This window comes from Mesoplodon mirus (genome assembly GCF_964341445.2).
Source record: "Mesoplodon mirus genome assembly, chromosome: 2".
Classification (NCBI taxonomy): Eukaryota; Metazoa; Chordata; class Mammalia; order Artiodactyla; family Ziphiidae; genus Mesoplodon; species Mesoplodon mirus.
Window position 1 is genome coordinate 13,987,156 of NC_138977.1, and position 18,529 is coordinate 14,005,684.

At 41.7% G+C, this 18,529-nt stretch overlaps 1 protein-coding gene across 1 annotated transcript in view; it reads left to right on the forward strand.

Annotated features, from left to right (window-relative positions):
• SETD7 (SET domain containing 7, histone lysine methyltransferase) overlaps window positions 1-18,529 on the forward strand; it is a 50,299-nt gene that overhangs the window by 12,802 nt on the left and 18,968 nt on the right. The window contains exons 3-4 of the mRNA XM_082644990.1: window positions 8,640-8,841; window positions 12,554-12,743. Of these exons, the coding sequence (XP_082501116.1) occupies window positions 8,640-8,841; window positions 12,554-12,743 (392 nt within the window). The remainder of the gene's footprint in view (window positions 1-8,639; window positions 8,842-12,553; window positions 12,744-18,529) is intronic.

The window sequence follows — 18,529 nt, forward strand, 5'->3', positions numbered from 1 at the left end:
ACATACACGCACACGCACGTGCACATGCTGCTGTTTTAAATCTCGTAGTTTGAAGGTCATACCCAGTAACTGACTGACTCTGGGAAAACAGTCCAGCAGGCTTCGTTGAATTTAGTATTGGTTACTGGCTTGCTTCACAGACCTGAGACTCAGCGAGCTGAAGGGCTAGGCTGAGCTTCCCAACCAGTGTGTCAGGAATGAGCCCTGCGGGGCTGAGTGGGGCCTGAGACTTCCCAAGCACCTCCCTCCCTCCCTGTGTCAAGCCAGTCACGTCTGGCTCTGACCAGCTTCATCCAGTTCCCCCAGTGTGCTGTACAAATGCAGTGATCTGCATGGGAGTCATGACCAGGGAAAGCTGGAGCACTGGCTGAGGCTGAAGCACTAGGCCAGTAACTATCTATGGAATAGAAAGACATTCATTGCCTTTCTTTTTTCTTTTAGAGGCACGAATTCACTGGTTTTTATACCTACCACTCAAACACCTGGAGAGACTTGGGTCCAATGGTAGACTCAAAGAGTGGTGGTATTAGCAAGGACCTGAAAAGTTTACACTTGTTAGCCTTCTGCAGATAGATGGGGGTAATACCTTGAGGGGAGAAGGTCAGTATCACTGCTTTTATGACGTGGGGTGAAGCAGTGTGGTGACAGTTTCTCAAAAGGTCCTCATCACCTTCATTCATAAGCCCAATAATGATCATGTTATGAGACATCTGCTAAAAGCATTGGCGGAAAAGTTAGTGAGTGAGTCTTATGACTGAAATAAAGGCTGTGGAATCTATTAGATCTTTCTAAGGGGGATGCAGGAAGTGGCCATGGAGAGGTCAGTCACCACTAATGAAGCAGCACCTTAGTTTACACTGCTCTATTAACTTTTCTCCCTATGACTGCTTCCCATTTTTAGGGTCTGATATATTGGGTAAAACAAAGTGGGCACTCAGTGCTTTTACTGCCAGTCAGGAGGCTTTAGTCTGGAAAAATTCCTCCCAAAAGGGTGACGTCAAGGTTTTGAAATAACAGTTGAGGAAACAAAAGGTTTATGGTAGAGTTTTTAAAAGTTGTTCAAACCTGTAGTACTCGCCTATGTTCCCATCAGAGGCTTTATTTGCAGTTACAGGAGGCTGTGTTTGGAAAATTCTAGTGTAGTGACAGAAGATTTGGCCTGATGCATTCTAATCTTATATAAAACCTGATGGCGATTTTTGTTTTTAACTAGAGACATGATTCATATACAAAAGGCTGTACATATTTAACATATACAACTTCATGAATTTGGAGTTAAGTATACGTTCATGAAACTGTCACCACAATCTATGCCATAGACTGGGTGTGTGGTTTATGAGAACGTTTCAAACAAATAAAAATTTATATCAAGAAAGTTCTGGAATCAGTTTTCCCCTTTACATAGAATATGATAAACCTGAATAAGAATTTTAAATATTCAGATCACCAGGAAAGATGGCCTGGAAAAACAGAAGCAGAATATTTTTTTTTTTTTTAATTACATAGGTAGCAAATACTTGGTAGAAAAAAGAACTTCAAAAAATACAGAAATGTAGAAAGTGAACATGCTCCCCCCTTTTTTTTACCCCCATCCTCAGGTCACAGAGGTAAACCGCTGTTGGCAGAGAATTTAAGCGTCTTATTCTCTGCCACCACTGTTGGCAGAGAATACTCGAGGTAAAATAAGGAACTAGCTAGCTATTTCTAAACCAGTTTAAATAGCCAAAATGTACATTTTTACCTTTTTACTACTGTGTCAGCTTCAGAAGCTTCAGAATGTTCGCTAGTTTTGAGATTTTTTTTTTGTTTGTCTTTTATAAATTTATTTATTTATTTATTTGTGGCTGCGTTGGGTCTTCGTTGCTGTGCGCGGGCTTTCTCTAGTTGCGGCGGGCGGGGGCTGCTCTTGGTTGCGGTGCGTGGGCTTCTCATGGCGGTGGCTTCTCCTGCTGCGGAGCATGGGCTTCAGTAGTTGTGGCTCACGGGCTTAGTTGCTCCGCGGCACGTGGGATCTTCCTGGACCACGGCTCGAACCTGTGTCCCCTGCATCGGCAGGTGGATTCTTAACCGCTGTGCCACCAGCGAAGCCCTCCCCCCTTTTTAAAGGAAAAAAGAAGATTGTCCTAAGATTAGGTAATGGGACTTCCTAACATCCGCTCTGGTCCTGGGATAATGGCATTTATGCAGCGAGGAGAAAGGAATCTTGAGGCTTTGTTGGGGGTGGTTCCTGGAGTCCTCTGGCACCAGTGATTTGCTGGAGTACTGTGAGGTATTACAAAATGTTTAGTATGCAGAATACTTTGATTTACACATCTCTACTTTTTATACTAATCCCAGATTCTGGATGTTCATGTTAATGTATGTTTTTCCTGAATTGTTCTCATCTCAAACAAGATTGGTGGATGTAAAGACAATTTAGCAGGACTTCTCAAAATCTTAGAATGGTAACAAGAAAGAGATATTTCAATGCAGATTGACTTTGGGCTGTGAGATATTAGGGCATCATGTGGTTTTTAGCCTGATTGTGAGATAGAGATAAGTGAATTCATTCAGGTTTTTTTTTTTTTACATTATTGATGCTTCCTCCTGATATGCCAGTTAGATTTCAAGATATTATTTGCTACTCCATGACTTCATCCTCCTCTGCCCAAGTCATCTTCTGATGTTGATTTGCTCCACTAATGAATCCAGCTAAGTGGGCTCCTTGTAGTTGATCATTGACCAGGTAACCTAAGAGAAGCTGCCCATCTGATGAACCACTGAGAAGGCTGATGTTTTCCAGGTGACAGGTCCATGCAGGAGTTCTTTTGTTTGGTTTTTAGAAAGTGCTTGGTCACATTTTAGAGAAATTGGAGCTGGAACTCATGTCTCCTGACCTCCCACACAAGGCAAAAGTCCCTTCTGTATCGCTTTTGTTGGAACCAGGCCCAACAAATACATTCATCTGTATTCTAAGGAACAGTTCTGATCGAGGCAAAGATTTTTGTGATGTATAAGAAAGGGAGAGGGAATGAGGTGGATAGCTTTGAATACCTACCATCTGCTCAAACGCTGGACAGGTAGCCTTCACAACAATCTGTGAAGTAGATTTTATAATCCTTTTTTGTTGTACTTATGAAGAAACTAAGGCATAGAGAGATGAAATAACTTGCCCCAGGTGACCTCGTTGGTAAGAGCTGGCGCTGAGATTCAAGCCGAGTTGAACTGGAAGTTTGTACCCTTTGACCAGCATCTCCCCATTTCCCCATCCTCCAGCCCCTGGCAGCCACTGCTCTACTGTCTTTCTATGAGTTAGGCTTTTTTAGATTCCACACATTAGTGGGGACATACAGTATTTGTCTTTGTTTGACATTTCCCTTAGCATAATGTCCTCATGGTCAAGGATGGATTATTATTGTTATCATTATTCTTATTATATTTTATTACTGCTGTTACTATTATCCATTGATAACAATGGCCAGCAGGGTTTTCTCAGGGTTTATTTTTAGAGAACAAAACTAAATTTCACTAATTCCTCTTCAAATATTTTACTGTTATCTTGAGCCTTTATAACAACCAGAACCTACAGACTCATAGATCTTCTATTAAAGGATAAGAAACTTTGAAGATAGTGCACTGGATTACATGGAAGCATTACAGAGCTCCATTCAGTTTGCTTGTCACATCTTGGAAGAAGTTGAAGTTTCTCGTTGCATATAGCCCCAGCAGATGATTTGGGTTTGTTATTGATGTTCTTCTTTACTTAGTTTTCAAGATTTTAAGAGATAATATGTAGTATAATGTTATATGTCAGTAATATCTCAATTTTTAAAAAAAGAGATAATATATATTGTCATATAACTAGTTCTTAAGACAATGTTTTAATACAAAGAGTCACAATTTAATTTGGTTAGAGACTGGAATTTAAAGTAAAATTATCATTCATTTAAAATTTCCCTCTTGATTCTATACCAGGCAAAAGAAAAGGAACACAGTGGGGGAGGGAACAGAGTTTATGCCTCAGGAGCTGGAAAGCCCCAAACCTTCAGGAGTCCAAAATACGAAGGAAAGCCAAAGCTGTTTAGTCTCCTAAGAACACTTTTGTGTATTCAGATATTAAAGAGAATTTTAAAATGAAAATAGTTGGATAGATTGCAGCTGTAACAGTCTAGGTAAACAATTATAAAAAATTTTCATTTCTTTGCAAGTTAGATTTTCTCATTTAATTTAATACTGGAAATTTAAGTACAAGAGCTTTGATAAAACAGATGAAAATGGTCTGTGTATATGGAAAGAAAGAAATCTAATTAAAATTGATTTTTACATTTTCTCCATGTTTTCGAGTTATTTGATTCAGATGCTGGTACCAGAAAAATCAAACCATTTTTGCAGCTTCTTAACATACTAAAAAATCTGCCAAGATGTTGAAAGAAATTTTAAGAAAATACAAGTCAAGAACATTGTGTATGATATGATCCCCTTTTTGTTAAAAAAAAAAACACCACACAGGTGGGAAAATGCTTAATATATAAATGGAAAAAAGTCTTAACTGGTAAATGCCAAATTGGGTAAGAGTACTGGGAGTTTCTACATCTTTGTAGTGTTTGATTTGTTTGTTTGTTCATTTTACAATGAATACATATTACTTTTTTCACTTAAAGAAGCATTTATTCCATCCTTCCCTCAGACAGAGAGGGATCTTTCTTACTTGTGTGGGTTTTTTTTAAGTAGTATATATATATATAATTTATTTATTTTTGGCGATGTTGGGTCTTTGTTGCTGCGCGCAGGCTTTCTCTAGTTGCGATGAGCAGGGGCTACTCTTCATTGCGGTGCATGGGCTTCTCATTGGGGTAGCTTCTCTTGTTGCGGAGCACGGGCTCTACGCGCATGGGCTTCAGTAGTTTGTGGCACAAGGGCTCAGTAGTTGTGGCTCATGGGCTCTAGAGCGCAGGCTCAGTAGTTGTGGCGCACGGGCTTAGTTGCTCTGCGGCATGTGGGATCCTCCCGGGCCAGGGCTCGAACCCGTTTCCCCTGCATTGGCAGGCAGATTCTTAACCACTGCACCACCACGGAAGGCCTTACTTGTTTGTTTGTTTTTTTTTAAAGTAGATTTAGAGCAGTGTTGTCAGTTTCTTTGACTATCTATTCCAGTGTCTCATAACTATTTCCCTGATGCTGCTGTTTTAAGCCAAGTTTCTCAGTAGAAAGCTCACCATCATGTTCATGAAAGTTCATGCTTAATAATAATAGCCGTTATTTATTCGAGCAATCATTATGTCCCAGATCATCTTCTAAGCCCTTAATATGTATTAACCCATGTAATTTTTAATAACCCTATTAGTACTGCAGTTTACAAATGGAGACATAAAGCATAGTGTTTAAGAAACTTTCCTAACTTGCAGACTGTATGCACATACCCTTCATATAAAGAATCCTCCCTGCACTTGAGAAATACTCTTAGCATCCTTATGTTCCCTCTCAATTTTCTCTTCTCAAAGCAAGATTATCCCAGTTCCACTCTTTCATTTAGGAAATATCACTTGAAGATATGCTGTGTTTATATGTTAGGGAGGAATACATAGTGCCTAATTTGTTCCTGTAAAGGGCTTACAATCTATTTAGAGAAATAGGACCCGTAAGCTGATCATGGATAAAGGCGTGGCGCATCCTGTATTATTAGTCCATGACTAGGCTTCAGTGACTGTGGTTGCAGAGGTCAAGGTGGACTCTGTGGGAAGTAGGGCTCCATATGGAGGATGGGTAGGCTCTGGGAAGGCCAGTGATGAGCACACCTTCCTCCACAACGCAGCTCCCAATCCAGTTTCAGCAAGAAAGATTAGAAAGTTATTCCACCGTAGCTACTTCTCAGATATGACCAGATATTAATGATTGAGTTGCTACAAAATAGTGCCATTTTCTCATAGTCGATTTCTTTCTGAAATAGAAAAAGACCAGAGGTTGGAGAATATTCATTCTTTTCCCAAAGTCATTTTTGTTTTGAATTTAAAAAAAGGAAAATGTGACCCCTAACTTTTTTTTCCTGAATGTGTCCTCAGGGATTTTAAAGTTTGGTTACATATGTTTTAAGGGAAGACGCAGGGAAAACATAGTATAGGAGCTAAGATACATAGATGTGTGCTTGGGGCCAGTGAATAAACTAATGTGGGCAGAGGATTCTAGAGCGGGAGTCGGCAAACCTTTTCTGCCTGGGGTGAGATAGTAAATATTTTAGGCTTCTTGGGCCACATTCGGCCTCTGTTGCAACTATTCAACTCTGCTGTTGTCATATGAAAGCAGCCACAGAGGATACGGAAAGGAATGTTCATGGCTGTGTTCCAGTAAAACTGTATTTACAAAAACAGGCAGCCGGCCATGGTTTGCCAGCCTCCTCTGGAGGAAGAAGTTAGAAAGAAAGGTGGTGCCTTTAACACCAGACTAAGAAGCTTTTATTTCCTTTGAAATAAAAGGATTTCAAAGCCTTATCATTTTTTATTGCCCTGGAGACCCCAGTTCATGTGATAACATGCCCCCATTTTGTTATCAGATTCCATCCAAGCTACCAAAAAAATGTACCAAGGAAGCTAAGCTGTTTCCTCAGGCAGGGGCTGGAAAACAATGCAGTGAGTTTTGCTCTCCAGTACCTAAGGATTTTCATTTGGGAATCTTGTTTGTTGAGCTACGGGAAAGTGCAAATTGTTCTTAGGATTATGATACTAATAAGGTTAGGTTCTGCTCTGAGGGAGGGCGGGACAAACTACGGGACATGACCTGGGGGAAATATGTGCAAACCCACATGACTGGTTAAGTGATTCATGAGACCCATGCCTTGTAGATTTCATCATAAACCTAAGAAACATTGGCAGACTAGTCTGTCAAGGGATAATTCTGCCCAAACATACACAGTAACATTTTGAATGCTGCTGAGAATTCAAAGTCAATAGGGTCACCAGGTTTAGCAAATAAAAATCCAGAGCACCCAGGTAAAATGGTTCAGATAAGCAACGAAAAATATTTTAGTAAAACTATATCCCGTTCAATATGTGGGACATACTTATGCTAAAAAATCATTTGTTGTTTATCTGAAATTCAAACTTAACTGAGCATATTCTGTTTTATCTGGCAATCCCCAAACTGAAAAGAGATGATTAAATAGTTTTTTGCCCTGTCTATTGCATCATTATGTCAGTGGATTAGTAATCCTTCACCAAGGTTCTTTTTTTTTCATGGCGGGAGTCTAATGACAGTCGAATCCCCTTAATTCCGACCTCACTGACATAGAATTTTGATTATTGATGCAAGGGCTGTGCTAAAGTGCACCTTTTTCTCTTCATGAATTTACTAGGCCTGTTTATCATTGATAGTACAAACAAAACTGAAAGAGCACGATTTATCTCCTTGGGAGACTACAAATAGTATAATTATAATGTAATCAGAGGCTATCGTTATTTAGACTGTGTTTTTCATTTAATAATTACAGATCATTCTGTCATTCATTAGAGCAAGACAACACTTTTCCAGGCAGACTCAGGTGCAGCCACCTCGGTCCCCATGGCCCGCTGTGGGTTCCACCTGTCCCCAGCACCTGTCTCCTGGTTTTGTGTTTGTCTTGTGCATCATGCTTTCTAGATCCTCACACGATGCTCACTACTTGAAGGCACCCTGTAAATGTCTGTTAGTTGAATTAATGAAAGAGTGTTATCTGCACATGTTAAAATGATGAAAACGTCTTTGTTGCTAAACATCTTACTTTTTAATTGTAAAAAATAATTTGAGCTGGTCTTTCCCCTCATTCCAGATTTCAGTTCATGAAGGGAATTTTTGGATAAAGTTAGTTTCATTGCATAATGGCCTTTGCGAGGCTGACACTGAAAACATGTATTGAAATTCCAAAAGTGTTTTATGAGGAGAGAGAAAGGTTCTTGTAACATCACCATGAGCACCCTTGTGAGCTTTCTTCTGTTCTAGGATGATGGGTCTCCAACTTCATCAGGCTGCTAATATTAGCAAGGTTTAGGGGGCCATCTTCCTTACTTGCCCCTATTTCCCATGATCACACGCACACACAAGTAAATCCCCATATATCTTCCAAAGAGAGGGATGGGGATAATCTTGATTGGATACCAGTTATGGTTGTCACCGATAAATAATGCATTAATGGCTTAAGACAGATAGGCAGACATCTACACGTTCTAAACCACATTTGTATTATTAGAGACCACTATATACAAGCCATCTGAAAGACCCTTGAGAACTCCCAGTGAATTCTGGACCACTCTTGAGGGAAATTAAACATGAGTGGTTTATGTGTGGAAAGGGTAACACCAGAATTTCTATTGCCCGGTATTGGTTGGCATCTAGCCTTGGAAACATACTTAGATGAGGTGTGTTCTTTTCCACCTGTGGCTTCTTTCTTCTGTATTTCCTCCAGTAGAGAAATTGGATTAATAGGAACCAGGAGATTAGGAATTAAATCTCCCTCTCAGTATCTAATCCTACCCACATCTTGGGAGTATTTTTCCTAGCAATCTCGGAGAATTCAGGAGGATGTACTGAATACAGGCCAGCATTGGAACAGAGCTGGGCGTGGTGTGATCCTTTCTTTTAAGAGAGTTGAGTCACTGTCTGACTCTTCTCTTTTGTTCTCCCTTCTCTCACAGCACCCTGGAGGGATATTATGTGGATGATGCCCTGCAGGGCCAGGGAGTTTACACTTATGAGGATGGAGGAGTTCTCCAGGGCACATATGTAGACGGAGAGCTGAATGGACCCGCCCAGGAGTACGACACAGATGGAAGACTGATCTTCAAGGGACAATATAAAGATAACATTCGGCATGGAGTGTGCTGGATATATTACCCAGTAAGCCTCACGACTGTTCATTTTGCTGGAAAGTAACAAGTTTTAAGACAATGCTTCGAGTCTTCCCAATGAATAACAAAATGTATTCTCTATCTTAGAAAATGTGAGGCTGTGAAACTTGAGAGTCAGTAGCTGAAGCCAGCAGCTTAGGGGGATATCCTCTCACTGTTTCACTACTGACTTAGATTGTTGTCCTCCGATCTACTATGAATTCCTCCTCAGGGTGGCTTTGGAAAGGAATGATTAGTCACGATGAAAACAAACTGGGACAAACTGGTTTGATTGTACCACTAATAAAGACAAAAATATATTGCTTTTTAAAAATATTCCTTTGGGATATAGAAAGAGATGGTGAAATGTCTTGTTGTTGCAATTAATGTTATTCTTTCTCATATGTAAGAACTGATCCAGCAATTTCCCATCTTTTTGGACTTACTATACTATTGTTACTTGATTTTACAATCCTACTCCCTGCTTTCTGGTTTATCTTGCTTAAATCAAGGTGATTAAAATTAACTTGCCTTTTAGTATTTGATAACATTTTATGATCTTTCTGGAGCTGACTAGAGCAAAAAAATGTGGCAAAACCCGTGGCTGGGAATTAATGCTGTAATTTTTCTTTGCATTTCAAATACCCCATCTGTTTGTAGTGAATTTCCAGAAAATGTTTCAGAAAATAAACCTGAGGAAATATTTAATCTAATATTTTATTTTGTCCAGAGCTTAAGTCAAAATATGTTTTTTTCCTTACTCTTAACCGTATCCTCTTATGATTTAAAAGTATTAATAAAAACACGTATAACAAGAAAAGTAGTCCCAGCTAAATCTATTTACACGTTATTGTTCCTAAAAAATAAGTTATACTCTAGGCATAAGAAAAAATATTGTAAAACATTTTTAAAAATAATTACTAAAGCATTTACACATTCTCTTGGTAGGATCTGCAATAGCTCACAAGTCCTTTCAGTTACAGAGGGAGAAGAGATGGAGGTACTTACCAGTTAGGAAGCCTGAAACTTTTGTTGCTTCATCAGTAGGCAGGATAAGCTTCCTGCTGCCCAGTGCTGGGAGCTGCCGATAGGACAGTGAATCTTGAAGTCTGGGAAAGTGGAATTCCTCATGAGGGTGGGTCTAGGAAAGAGGTAATGGATTACCAGATTCTCCCACTACCTGTCATTTGACTATGATCAATTTAAGTCCCTAGAGGAGATCAACGGATGAACTAAGGTGAATGGATCCGATTGGCTCAACGTAGTTGCATTTTGAAACCTAGAATGCGCAGCTGCATTTTAGCCTTCAGCCTTAATCGCTGTCTTTTAAAGCACCAAGAGAAGACTCTGCCTTAGGAAGGAAGAAGCACTAGGGAGTTACAAGCTGTAAAAATCAACTTGGTTGATAACACTTTGTATACAGTATCTGTTGGCATTTGGGGTCGGGGCTGGGGGAGGCTGGTAATCACACCCCACTTGTTCTGCTCTCTGGACGGGGGATCAATTAAGAAATAGACATAGGTCTCAGGGACCAGGATGTAGGTCTCATTATGGCGGAGTTGGACTGGACATGTGGCCTGGGCTTCTACTCTTGCCCCTCTGAACTATACGGATGGGCCAGCTGCCCACAGAGCAGCTAGAAAGCTGCAGGTTTCCCGTGGGGAGTCGGGCTGCCTAGGGGAGCTTCCCCAAGGAGAGGAGAGGAATGAGAGGGGAGCAGGTGCAGCCTGTGGGCACTGCCAGTTCCCAGGACAGGTGAGCGAAAGTGCAGAACACGTGACAGCAGCAGCTTGATGCTGTGAACTCCTGCCCAGTAGAGTTGGGTGTCAGTGGGTGTGTCAGGTCCTGCCTTCTCACTAATCAAGTGAATGATTGCTCCTCCCGTGAGGGGGAGCCACTGAGCAGAGGAGAGAAAGGAGCAATTTCTTCCCCAGCACCCCTGACACAGCCAACAAGGAAGTGTTTGTGACATGAAGTCAAAGCAGGAACAAGGGGAGGCAAAAATAATGATCCTCCCTACAGGATTTGTAAGCTCACTCTAAGGACAGTTTATTTCTTTCAAAATGTGACCTTGAAACAGTGATGGAAAGGTTTTAATTAAAAACGCATAACTCCTTTTGGAAAAAAAAAGAAGCATCTCTGCTTTATCATTCTAGACAAATAAAATCATTTGCCCCCAAAACTGGAAGTTTAAAGCACATAAGGGGGAAGAAAAGCGTGAGACCCTAGAAAGACAGAATCCTGTTCTGAAGAAATAGTCACGTTGATGGCTTATATTAGTTACGGCATATAAGAAGCATAAATACTCTAAGACCATTCAGCTCAGTCACTGAAAGCCTGAAGGCAGATCTTGCAAAAAGTATCATCCCCGTTCAGGCTGGGTTATTAAGAATTAACTCGGGGAGGAGAAAGAGCAATAATACGTCCCTAATGCACTTTCTGTCCGTGAAAAATGCTTCCAAGTATTTTTCTTTCTATGGAAGTGCTGTGATTCGTTTTTTAATTGATAACCTTTTTTCTCCAAAGAGCAATTGGACTACGATGAACTGTAGAAATCCTGTACCTGGTGGTATTTCTTCCTGCGGTCTCTCTGTAAACAGCATTTGGAATCACTTAAAAGTCGTCCCACGTCACTGACTTTGAGTAGCTGCTTCGAGAACCTTTCAGTTGGGGGAATATCCAGGCTTTTAGAAGATGGCATGGGCTTACTAGTCTTGTGTCAAACCCACGAAGGTCTTAGATTTTCAGTTATGCCATAAGGACCTTCTGGATGGGAAAAAAAAAAAAAAGGGAAACATCTCTTGCACCCTAGATTAGATTTTTTTAAAGTTATTTATTGGTTTTAGTATCCCAATTCAGTTTTAAAAATGTTTATTTCACCTACTGTATCCCTAGTACTGGTACCAGGATACAGAATTCTCTGAGAGCCTCTGCCCTGAAGCATTTAATGACCCTTTGGAATGAAGCAAATGACAGTTAAAGAGGAAGCACAGCTGACTCCTCTCCTGGAAGGAGGGATAAGGGAGAAGTAAATAAAGACGAGTGGGAAGAAAGAGGTGATGGGGAAGGGAGTAGAATTTAGTTGATCTTTTTTCACTTTTCCTTCTAACTCCAAAAAAAGTGATGGTATAGAATTCTCAGAAAGGCAGTGTCCAAAAGTCCTTTTGTTTATCCCTTAGAAAGTGCAGATAACTCTCATTACTCATGTATACTGAACTAATTCTTAAGTACCTTGGAACTAAAGATTTTCTTAATAGACCAGAAATCCAGAATTCAATATTTGAGAAGTGAAATCATAGGAATAGTAAGACTGTCCTGCTACAGATCCTCATCACATTTGATATTGCCCCAAAGTAATCCTTAGTTACATTTCCTTTCGATGATTGTCACTTACATCACAAATACAACATGTTTGTTTCTTAGATAACAAACCAAGTTAGAGTATCAGTAGCTTGTCCAAGGATTATAAAGCACAACTCCGTCTTTGACTCTCTACATCAGGCTATATGCCCCCTGTGCATATAACTTACAGGGGACTGGATGGGGAGGGGAGAGATGCATCATGCTTTTCATGCTCATGTGAAAAGCTCTGCGTTCTGAAACTGTTATGATCCATATTAGTGCTGTTAACCATGGCAGTGCACAAGAGAAATGTCTTGCACTCGTGTCATATAGATAAATACTATATATAATATTTTCTGGTTTTGGGTTTCTCCCATCAGGATGGAGGCAGCCTTGTAGGAGAAGTCAATGAAGATGGGGAGATGACTGGAGAGAAGATAGCCTATGTGTACCCTGATGAGAGGACTGCCCTGTATGGAAAATTCATTGATGGAGAGATGATAGAAGGGAAACTGGCTACTCTTCTGTCCACTGAAGAAGGAAGGCCTCACTTTGAACTGATGCCTGGAAGTAAGTTGCATCTGCTTCAGACGGGTTGCTCTAATTCCAAAACGGGTTGTTGCAGCTTAAGAGAAGTTAATTTCTTTGTCTACTCTGGTGTATTAACTTGGCTGCATAACAGATGCCTCAGCATCTCAGTGGTTTACAACAGCAAACACAGGTCTGCTAAGTAACTGTACTCAACTGGTCCAGGTGGGGTGTGGCCAGGCCAGGCTGGACCTGAGGCTTCTAGTCAGCTCTGAGTCTGTTCTATGTCTTAATTCTGGGCCCAATCTAAAGGGACAGTGGTGGCCTGGGTCAGTTTTCTCAGGTGGTCACAGGAAGCCAGAGCATGAGCAGACACCTATGATGCCTCTTAAAGCCTCAGCTTGGAACTGACACAAAGTCCCTTTCACCCACTTTTCATTGGTCAAAGCAAGTCACATGGCCAAGGCGGACATCGGTGAGACAGGGTAATATACACCGTGCACTTTAGTGGCAGATGCTAAAAAGTCATCTGACAAGGGCACAGCTGTATAATTCTAATGCACAGAAGGAGTGAAGAAATGACAGCATTAATTCAATCAGTTTTAAGTATTATATCTCAGGGAAAAAAACTTACAGTTTAATGATTTAACTGATAAAGAATCAAATTAGGTAGATCTCCAAGTTGGTACAGATTGTAATGCTGATTCAGCCTGAGCTCTGACTGGGAAAGATAAATGCACATTGGCACCCGGGCCCTCTTCAAAGTCTAGCATCTTCTTGGAGGACATAGTCCATACATGAATGAGCCTATTGAAATCAATGATAGAAAAAATCCTATTTCCTTTTCGAAGTACAGGATGGGGCTTCCCTGGTGGCGCAGTGGTTGAGAGTCCGCCTGCCGATGCAGGGGACACGGGTTCGTGCCCCGGTCCGGGAAGATCCCACATGCCACGGAGCGGCTAGGCCCGTGAGCCATGGCCGCTGAGCCTGCATGTCCGGAGCCTGTGCTCCGCAACGGGAGAGGCCACAACAGTGAGAGGCCCACGTACCGCAAAAAAAAAAAAAAAAAAAGTACCGGATGGCACACCAAACTTTTTTTCTGAGTATAAAATTATTTCTTGTAGAAAATCTGGAAAATATACAAAGAAAAAAAATCAAGATTTTGTATTTTCAGTGGCACAATATTAAGAAAGCTAAATTGGTCTGATTCCTTGAAATATGCGTATATGTATTTCCAATCCAAGTTAAAGTCTAAGGGAGAATAAAGTAGAAAAGATAATGCAGGAACTTCCCTGGTGGTCTAGTGGTTAACACTCCACACTGTCAATGCAGGGGGCCTGGGTTCAATCCCTGGTCAGGGAACTATATCCCACATGCCACAACTAAAGATCCCGAGCACCGCAACTAAAGATCCTGCATGCCGCAACTAAGACCTGGCACAGCCAAATAAATAAATAAATTGTTTTTTAAAAAAAGAAAAGATAATATATCTAGGCACTGATAGGCCTAAATAATACTTAGCTGTTTGGATTGGAAGGAGATTCTCCAAAGGGTGGTAGTCCAAAAATAGGAAGCCTAGCACTTTACATTTAGGTCCAACTTGGGTTGTTATAAATGTCTGGTTTTGTTTTTTTAAGTTAAAAATTGAGGCATTTTAAATGCAATATGGGATTCTGGATTGGATCCTGGAACAGAAAAAGGACATTCGTGGAAAAACTGGTGAAATCTGAATAAAGTCTGGAGTTCAGTCAATACTAACGCAGCTATGTTGGTTTCTTAATTTGGACAAATGTACCATGTAACACAAGAAATTAACATTAGGAGAAGCAGTGAGGGGCATTGGGAGCTCTCTGTACTACGTTTGCAACTTTTCTGTAAATTTAAAATCATTCCAAAATGAAGGGTTTTTTAAGTGTAACAGTAATCTTTGAAGTTCAGACTCTAATATCTGCACTCTTCACATCCATTCCAAAAGGAGACAGTGTTATAATGTTTAGAAATGAGTAGACTCCAGCTAGGGGAGGATCCCACTTGGTGATGCAGATTTTAAAAGTGGCAGCATTTGGAAGGGGCAGCATTTTTAGTGGCAAGAGTCTTGGTCTTAAGAGTCACCTCGTTTGAGTCTCAGTGTCAACATTTACTGTATTATGGTTTTGGGCAGGTTAGTTATCCTTTCAGAACCCGGTTTTTTTCATTATAAAATACAGATAGTGGCCCCTACCATAAAGCCCCCATCAGGAAAGTTACTGTGGTTATTACATTCTCCTTAGTATAAGTACGAAACACATTTTGGGAAGTGAGAGTGATCATTCTCGGGGGATGATGATTTTTCTTAGAACTCCTGGTTGCAAATAACAAACACCCTCTTCAAACTAACTTAAGGCCAAAAAAAGGAGGGGGGGTGGATTTATTGGCAAGATTCCTATAGGCATCAGTTCTTTTAAGGATAGGTTGAACAATTTGGGTCTCAAAAGGGTCAGGAAAGGCTTCCCTGGTGGCGCAGTGGTTGAGAGTCCTCCTGCCGATGCAGGGGACACGGGTTCGTGCCCTGGTCCGGGAAGATCCCACGTGCCGCGGAGCGGCTGGGCCCGTGAGCCATGGCCGCTGAGCCTGTGCTCCGCAACGGGAGAGGCCACAACAGTGAGAGGCCCGCGTACCACAAAAAAAAAAAAAAAAAAAAAAAAGGGTCAGGAACCATAGCTGCTCTGGGTGACCGGGAGGCACCAGGCACAGTCTCTACTCTGTGTTTGCTCCTTTGGTTTCTCTCTCCTTCCTCTTCCAGTTGCAGTGATTGAACCACTGACTGGCTGACAGATGAGGGCTTTCGGGCCATGTGGCCTCTGGTCCAGTGGTTGAGGGAGGGGACGAGGGAAACAGAAGTCGAGTATCTCACCTAAAATCCTCCTCCAACTGCCTTCTCCTCCTTTTTCTCTGCGCTTTTGGATCCACAAACTGCTTCTCTGTCTCCACTTACTTCTTGCTGAGTCTCTCCTTGTGCCTCTGCCTGGAATTTCTTTTCTCCTCATCTCTTTGCCTCTTTCCATAGGAATTCCATTCCCTGGCTAATGTCTATTCCATCTTTTTTTTTTTTTTCAAATGCAGTTATCAGCATCACCTGGATGTTTCTTAGAAATGCAGGCTGTCAGGCCCACTTTGGGACTGTTAAATCAGAATTCCCAATTTTTTAAATTTGATTTAAAAAAATTTTTTATTGGAGTATAGTTGATTTACGATGTTGTGTTAGTTTCAGGTGTACAGCAAAGTGAATCAGTTATACATGTACATATATCTACTCTTTTTTAGATTCTTTTCCCATATAGGCCATTACAGAGGACTGAGTAGAGTTCCCTGTGCCACACAGTAGGTCCTTATTAGTTTTTATTTTTTTGGCTGCATAGCTTGTGGGATCTTAGTTCCCCGACCAGGGATTGAACCTGGGCCCTAGCAGTGAAAGTGAGGAGTCCCAACCACTGGACCGCCAGGGAAGTCCCTGCCTATTCCATCTTTACAGCTTGGCTCCCCTCTTAGAAGTAACGTTTGTCAAGTGAATGGATGAATTCTAGTCACAGGTCATAGTACCAACGATAGGGGAAAGGAGGAAGAGGAAAGGGTGCCTTCCGTCTGCCTGGAGCAGAGGCCTGTCTAAGGGAGTAGAGGGAGGGACGGTATGCGTTGAAGAAGATGCATCAGCTCCTTAAGGGCAGGAAGACATGTGACTCCCACTTGTATCTGCACAGCCCCTAACACAGTGCTTTACGTGTGGTTGGCACTTAGTACATTTGTGAGGAAAGTATTAGTCTAAGGAAGGGAGATGGGAATTCACAGGAGAATTTCTGCACAATAGAATGTGTATTCCACAGAAATGTTTGGTTTGAAAGTGGTTTTTTCTTCTTTTTTTGAACTAACTTCCTTTAATGGGTTGTGTGCTGGTCCAGATGCGTTCCTCAGCCTTTCCCTGCCCTGCTTTACTGCATGGGGCTCCTGCCCCTTGCAGGCTGCATTTCCCAGGTCCTTGTGCCTCTGGCTTCTGTCTGGGTTTGGCCACAGGCTGGGGACACGGAGAGGGACAGGAGCAGGGAGAAGCCCTCTCTGTGTCCAGCAGAGTCCCCAGCAGTGGCCTGTCTCCTGATTCCATCTCCCAGCAGGACGGTTCCCCGCGGGTCCAGCTTCCCTGGACTCCCCCAGCTCTAGAGCTCCAGGAGTGCCTCTGCCTCTGTCCCTGTGGCTCAGGGTTTTGGCCTCCTGCTCTTGCCAGTTTCTGCGCTCTTCACTGCCCTGTTTGGCTTCCCAGCTCTTCCATCCTCTGTGTAACCAATTCCCTGTATTAAATTCTCTCTCTCTGAAATACTCAAATGGTCTGTTTCCTGGTTAGACACCGACTGATCTGGATTGTTTTCTGACTTTTAGTTTGAGACATTAATTTGGGTTTTATTTTATTTATTTATTTTAGTTTTGGCTGCGTTGGGTCTTCGTTGCTGCACACGGGCTTTCTCTAGTTGCAGTGATGGGGGCTACTCTTTGTTGCGGTGCGCGGGCTTCTCATTGCGGTGGCTTCTCTTGTTGCAGAGCAGGGGCTCCAGGAGCGTAGGCTTCAGTAGTTGTGGCATGCAGGCTCAGTAGTTGTGGCTCACGGGCCCTAGAGCGCAGGCTCAGTAGTTGTGGCGCACTGGCTTAGTTGCTCCGCGGCATGTGGGATCTTCCCGGGCCAGGGCTCGAACCCGTGTCCCCTGCATTGGCAGGCAGATTCTTAACCACTGTGCCACTAGGGAAGCCCGTTAATTTGGGGTTTGATTGTATAAAAAAAGGAAACAGAAAGAGGACCCGGTAGCCATTGGTAACCACTTAGGAATTGCTTAATGGAATAATTTGTGATGCCTTAGTACCTAAAATAATTGACTTTGCTGGAGTAAGCCCTCCAGTTCCAAAACGTGTTTCTTTACTTATTAGCCTTTGGAACACCGTATGTCTTTCTTGTGCTCTGGGAGGATGCTCTGAAGCTAATTCTTTGCAGAGAACGAACGTTAATTCTAGGACGGTTGTGTACCTTCGTTTCTGGAATAAATTACTAATTGGCTTCTGAACCACTTTAATAGAAATAAGATGACTTTGTTAATGCTTTATCAAAAGCAGTCTGTTCTCCTTAATTCTGCTGAGGCTGAATTTATTTTTAGTGAAGGAGACAATTGCCAAGGGTGGGTGGTTGGATTCTATAGACTGTGTCTAGTATGAAAAAAACCACAAGAAAAATTTAAAACTATTATCCAATCTGATCTGACCAGAGAGATCTCAAATTTTCATGACAAAGCTTTTTCTTGATTAAAAATTGTAATTACACAAGCAGCTTTTAAACCATATGAATAAAGAAAATTCAAAAGCAAAAATGGGATTTTAAGAGATACTTCTGATGGCTGTTTATTAAGACCTGAGAACGAAACTCCAAAACAAACCTAAAAGCTCTCCATTTACATCTTGCACAGCAGTCTGTAATTACTGGTGTAAACCTGCCTATAGGAAGCATGTTATCTAGCCAGTCAGTGACTATTTCATTCTATCACATATTTTTTTTTTACACAGTATTCCCTCGGCATTGAACTTCTTTAAATTTTATTTTATTTTATTTTTTTATTTTTGGCTGCGTTGGTTCTTTGTTGCTGTGCGTGAGCTTTCTCTAGTTGCAGCAAGCAGGGGCTACTCTTCGTTGCGGTGCTCAGGCTTCTCATTGCAGTGGCTTCTCTTGTTGCAGAGCACAAGCTCTAGGCACACGAGCTTCAGTAGTTGCAGCACACAGTCTCAGCAGTTGTGGTGCATGGGCTTCGTTGCTCCACAGC